This window comes from Mastomys coucha, unplaced genomic scaffold, assembly GCF_008632895.1.
Source record: "Mastomys coucha isolate ucsf_1 unplaced genomic scaffold, UCSF_Mcou_1 pScaffold21, whole genome shotgun sequence".
Classification (NCBI taxonomy): Eukaryota; Metazoa; Chordata; class Mammalia; order Rodentia; family Muridae; genus Mastomys; species Mastomys coucha.
In genome coordinates this window covers 34,872,610-34,878,675 of record NW_022196904.1, presented here as the reverse complement: position 1 = coordinate 34,878,675, position 6,066 = coordinate 34,872,610, and the positions used below count along the sequence as shown (strand labels likewise).

The 6,066-nt window shown below is 46.3% G+C and overlaps 1 protein-coding gene across 1 annotated transcript in view; it reads right to left on the bottom strand.

Moving 5' to 3' along the window:
- Positions 1-4,967: 4,967 nt before the first annotated feature.
- Positions 4,968-6,066, bottom strand: part of LOC116101208 (sialic acid-binding Ig-like lectin 10) — a 9,490-nt gene continuing 8,391 nt past the window's right edge. The window contains exon 11 of the mRNA XM_031384857.1: positions 4,968-5,779. Coding sequence (XP_031240717.1) covers positions 5,513-5,779 — 267 coding nt within the window. The 3' untranslated portion in view covers positions 4,968-5,512. The remainder of the gene's footprint in view (positions 5,780-6,066) is intronic.

Here is a 6,066-nt window from a genome sequence, read left to right as displayed (position 1 = left end):
AGAGAGAGAGAGAGAGAGAGAGAGATGCACACACACAGCTCAGACAACAGTGTCAGATCAGTATTAGCTGGGATGGTAGAGGAAGCAGCTAGCACTCTTTGACATTCAGGATGGAAAATGTTCAGGATTTTCTTTCCATGACAGAAATGACACGCCAAAGTTGCCACTAAGATTTTGTGTCAGGGCATCTAGGGGAGATGGGGGTGGGAATGGTAAACTAGGTGAACAGTGCAGGAGAACATATCCTTGGGGCAGGGAGGATGTTGCCCTTAGCAGAGTGTTGCTGTTATGTTGAGGCTTGGCTACATATGCTGTGCTGCCCTCTAGAGGTGGAGGCCATTGGTGCAGGTGTGGGACCTTTCACTGGGGCCCAGGTCCTTATTTTTCTCTTCAGTTGGCTTCAGAATGGAATGGGAATGAGGCCACTGTCACCTCCTTCTGCTTCAGAAGCTGTTTTCACATCTAAAAGAGAGTGTCACAAGCTGTGTAACTTATAAATGATAGAAAGTTGTTCCCCACTGTTCTGCAAAGGGCTAGAAGGTTCAACCCTGGGCAAGATACCAGTGTGAACCTACGTTAGGTGGATAAGGAAGTTATAGAGTTTGGACTGAATTGGAAGTCAAGATGTAAGACTAGACTAAGGTGCACATTCATTCATTCATTCATTTTGTAGACTGAAAATTTTTGTTTTGTTTTGTTTTGAGACAAGGTCTCACCATGATAGCCCTACTGGGCTGGGAACTCTTTCTGTAAAACAGTCTGGGCTCAAGCTCAAAGATACATGCCCTTGCATTAATGGCATATGCCACAACGTATTGTGCTGCATTAAAGAGAGTCTCATGTTGCTCATGCTGGCCTCAAACTTGTTATGTAGCAAAAGATGATCTTAAGCTCCTGATCCTCCTTGTGAGAGTGCGTCATCATGGCCTCTTTCTGTGACACTGGTGATTAGAGCCAGGGTTCCACACATGCTAGGCCAGCACTCCCCTAACTAAGCCATGGTCCCCACATACATCAACAACGTATGTGCTATCATACAGTGGTGGAACTGGACAACCTGTGGAGTTCTATTCTTTTGTTCCTGTTGTTGTTTTGAGGCAGGGTCCCTGGAATTCACTACGTGGATCAGGCTGGCCTCAAACTCACAAAAAACCACCTGCCTCTGACTCCCAAGAGCTGCATTAAAGATGTGCACCACCATGCCTAGCAAGAGGACCCTATTCTCTTATCAAGAGACAAAAGAATAGGCAACTCTCTCTTAGAGAAGCCCACACCCGTGCTCTCAGGTATTTTATCTTTCCCTCTGAGTCTTGTAATTCTAGTGATGAAGCCTAAATTGAAATATTCCTACTGAGGGGCTGGTGAGATGGATCAGTGAGTGGTTAAGAACACTGGCTGCTCTTCCAAGAAAAAACCCTGAGTTCAGTTCCCAGTACCTACTTGGCAGTTCACAACCACCTGTAACTCCAGTTTCTGGGATCTGATGCTCTCTTCTGACTACACCAGGCACCAGACATGCACATAGCGAACTTACAGATGTCCAGGGAAAACACTCATAAAATATGTGAATAAATCTTTATTTATAGCCCTCCCCAAGACAGAAAATTTGAAAAATTGAGCTGTAGCCAACCATGTCTTCCTACCTTTGTTCCAAGGAAAACCCATGTCTGGATGCTCACCATTCAGGGGGCCAAAAACCCAGTTTCAGCCAAGAGAGGTGACAGTTGTGGCCAATTTGGTCAAGAATCACTTGTCCCATTAGTGGGCATTGTAGCTCTAAGACTTTGCAGAACAAGGCTAAGAAGTGGGGATGCTCCTTCTAGGGTCAGGGGTCACAGTGAACCAATGTTGGATGGGGGAGAGAAATCGGAATTTGAGTTGTGCTTAAACTTTTGATTTAGGACTGGTGGGTTAAGCTATATTGCTTTTTTATTCATTGTATCTCAGTTAATTCTCCCCTCCCATCAGTTGGGCCTCAGGGATAGAACTCAAGTCATCCATCAGCTTGGTGGCAGGTACCTTTGCCTGCTAAATTCTCAGCAGCTCTGGGCAGAGTCTTAGAAATAAAATCAGAACTGACTGACTGGGTTTGGGATGTGACTCAGCTAGTAGAGTGCTTGCTTAATATGACAAAGTCCCAGGTTTGGTCTCCAGCACTTCATAAACCAGGAATGGTGGCACATGCCTGTGAGCTATCTTCATAAACCAGGAATGGTGGCACATGCCTGTGAACTATCTTCATAAACCAGGAATGGTGGCACATGCCTGTGAACTATCATTTGGGAGATAGAACCAGAGGACCAGAGGTTCTGGGTTATTGTTTGGTTTTAGGTCCTGGGACAAGGGACTGAGGTGCATGTTTTATATGCCAAAGCAGACCTGGCCTCCGGGTTTTCCCAGCATCCTTCAGTCTCTACCTCGCATACCCTACCCTCAACCATGAACTTTCCAGCCAGTGGGGTAGGCTGCCCTTCCCCAGAGGGTCTTCTCTATATAACCCGGACATTTTGGTCTATTCACTCTCCTTCTCTCTTCTTCTCCTTTCTCTTTGTCTTTTCCCCCTTCCTGCTCCCCTCCCCATGGTGACTTCCCTGGCCTCCATCCTTGGAGCCAGTGAACTCACCCGAGAGCAGCTTCCTAATAAGCCTGCACCTCACCTCACCTCACCTCACCTCACCTCACCTCACCTCACCTCACCTCACCTCCTCTCCTCTCCTCTCCTCTCCTCTCCTCTCCTCTCCTCTCCTCTCCTCTCCTCTCCTCTCCTTCCTCTCCTCTCACCTCACCTCACCTCACCTCACCTCTTCTCATCATTTGTCTTGAATTGGCTCATTTCCCTGGCAGAGAAATAATTTATCAAATATCTTTTGCTACATATGTAGCTTGAGGCTAGACTATACGTACGTGTACACACACACACACACACACATACACACACACACACACACACACACACACACATCAAAAAGCTAGCCAGGCATGGTGGCACACTCTATTAATTCCAGCATTGAGGAAGCAGAGTACGGAAGATCTCCATGAGTTCAAGGCTACCTTGGTCTATCTAGTGGGTTGCAAACCAGTGAGAGTTACACAGAGAGGGAAGTTCTGTCTAAAAAAAAGCAAACAACTTTGTGAGTGGAGTGGTGGTGGCACACGCCTTTAATCCTAGCACTTGGGAGGCAGAGGCAGGTGGATTTCTGAGTTCGAGGCCAGCCTGGTCTACAGAGTGAGTACCAAGACAACCAGGGCTACACAGAGAAACCCTGTCTCGAAAAACCAAAAAAAAAAAAAAACTTTGTGGCTATCCCTCAAGTTCCTGACTTGCAGCCTGGTGTTCTTTTCCACCCCCACCCATCAACACAACACTGCTGGTCCCTGAAAGTTCTGGTAATAACACCTCTTCCTCAAATCCTAAGCCGTTATTGCAGAAGACATGGCTTTAACGCATGTATTTTGAAATAACTGACCTCTGCCCAAGTCTGTTGCTTAAGTAACACAGACTTATAAACTCCAAGGCCAAAGAGACGTTCGAGGGTAGTTTCCTAGTTGAAGCATACTATAATAGGATCTCCCATCCTTCTTCTGTTCCTGATGGACAGCACCCACCCTGCTTTTTGTGGAGGGCCTTCCAGTGTCCACCCTACAATTTGTCATGCTCACCCACTCTAGGGTCTTTTAGGGTCTATCCGAGTCTCTCCCAGCCCCATTTTATGGATGTGTGTGTGTGTGTGTGTGTATGAGAGGTTATGTCAGGAATGATCTCCAACACTCTTCTACTTTATTCAATGAGTCAGAATGTCGTGGTTTGAATGAAAATGATCCCTGTAGGCACATATGTTTGAATACTTGGTCCCAAGTTGGTGGAACTATTTGGGAAGAATTAAACAATGTGGTCTTGTTGCAGAAGGTGCTGTTGGAGGAGGTGTGTCACTGGTGGCAGGCTTGAAGTCTCAAAAGTCCACACCATTCTTACTTAGCTCTCTGCTTCAAGTTTCATGGCAATAGAAACATAACTAAGACATAGGGTTAGTCAATCAAATAAGACTGAATCAAAGCCAGAGCTCACTGAGTGTGGCCTTGAGGTTTCAAAAGCTCACACCATTCCTAATTAGCTCTCTTTCTCTGCCTTGTGCTTATAGATCAGAATATAGCTCTTAATTTTTTTTTTTCTAGCAGCATGCATGCCTGCCTTCCTGTCATTATCCCTGCTATTATGATCATGGACTCTTAACTCTCTGCAACTATGAGCCTCCAGATTAAATGCTTTCTTTCATATATTGTCTTGGTCATGATGTTTTGTTACAGCAATAGAAAACTAACTGAGTATGCTTGCTAGACTTATGTCAACTTGACATACAAACTAGAGTTATCTGAAAGGACAGAACCTTAATTGGGAAAATGCCTCCATTGGATTCAGCTATATAGCATTTTCTTAATAGTTATTGATGGGAGAGGGTCAGCTCTGGGCAGATGGTCCTGGGTTCTATAAGAAACCAGGCGGAGCAAACCATGGGAAGCAAGTGAGTAAGTGGCACCCTTCCATGGCCTCTGCATCAGCTCCTGCCTCTAGGTTCCTGTGCTGTTTGAGTTCCTGTCCTGATTTTCTTTGATGATGAACAGAGATATGGAAATATAGACAAATAAACCATTTCCTCTACAACTTGATTTTTGGTCCTGGTGTTTCCTTGCAGCAAGAGAAACCCTAACTAAGACACCAAGATAAGAAGAAAGAGGCTCTAAGTAGATCAGTGTACTTTTTGCTTCGATATTTAAGATGGCCGATCTCTTGCTTCTTCTTCCTTGAAGACAAGATTGGGTGAGCTTTTTCCTCACTGAAAGCAACTGTTGAGTGGGACTTTGAAATCTCCCATAGACTTTGATGAAGGCTGTGTGCCTCCATCACAATATAACAGATGGCATCTTGGTGGGAGTGCATGAGAAATGGGTAAGACATGGGACAATCAAGAGAGCTTGCCAACCAAACTTGTAATCTTTTCGCTTGGGGACTGGTCCACTCTGTGAAACCAGCAATGACTCCTTCCACGGGTTGGACAATGACCAAAGACCTAACATCTTCTACCATGTCCCACCACAAAAGAGCACACATCACCTCTCCCCCCTCCTCCCCGCCACTGAGAGGGCTACACTTCCCCCACTTAAGCCTTTGAGAGATGTACTTAGAGCATACCCAAACAGGAACCGCCATCTTTAAAAAATTGTTTTGTACACCTGTTTATTAACTTACGTGTGTGTGTGTGTGTGTGTGTGTGTGTGTGTGTGTGTGCGCGCGCGCACAATGCACATGTGGGGAGTCAAAGGACAGTTTGTGGGAGGTCCCTTCCACTATGCGGTTCCTGGGGATCAATCTAAGAGTTCATCAAGCTTGCTGGCAAGCACATTTAACACCCTACCCCACCCCCAGGATCAATTTTAAGGAGAGAATTTGCTTTCTTTTGGAGGCCCTCTTTACTTCTCTACCATTTAGGTCTCAGTCCAAAAGCCCAGGACCTCCTCAATGGACTCTGACTTCTGCGTAATCAGAATAGGTGTCTTGGGGATTCTGGATCTCCCGCAGTCTGAAGCGGGAGAAGTTGATAGCAGCATAATGGAGTTCTTCTGGGTTATTTTCAGAGACTGGGGCCTGGGAGGATGATTTGGGGTCCGGGCAACCAGGGGATGTAAAATGTGGGTCCCTCTGCTTCTTCTTTGGTTTGGGGGAGTGAGTGTCCAGGGGCGAGCTCCCAGAAGGGGCGTCTGGTTCAGCTTGCCAATTCTGTGCCTGAGGGGATAGATAGCAAGCACGCATCGCATCGTTATTCACTCAGCAAGCAGTTGTGCACCTAGCGTGTGCCAGCCACTGACTTGGGAACTGGGGCTCTAGCTTTCGAGTAACAGGGATCAAGGAGCAAACAGGCTCACGAACAAAAAGCTAATGAGGGCAAAGGATGAACGCTGTGAAGAAAACAAAACAGGAGTCAGGGCTAGAGAGATGGCTCGGCAGTTCAGAGTGCTTGCTGCACTTCTAGAGGACCCAATCTTCTCTCTCTCTCTCTCTCTCTCTCTCTC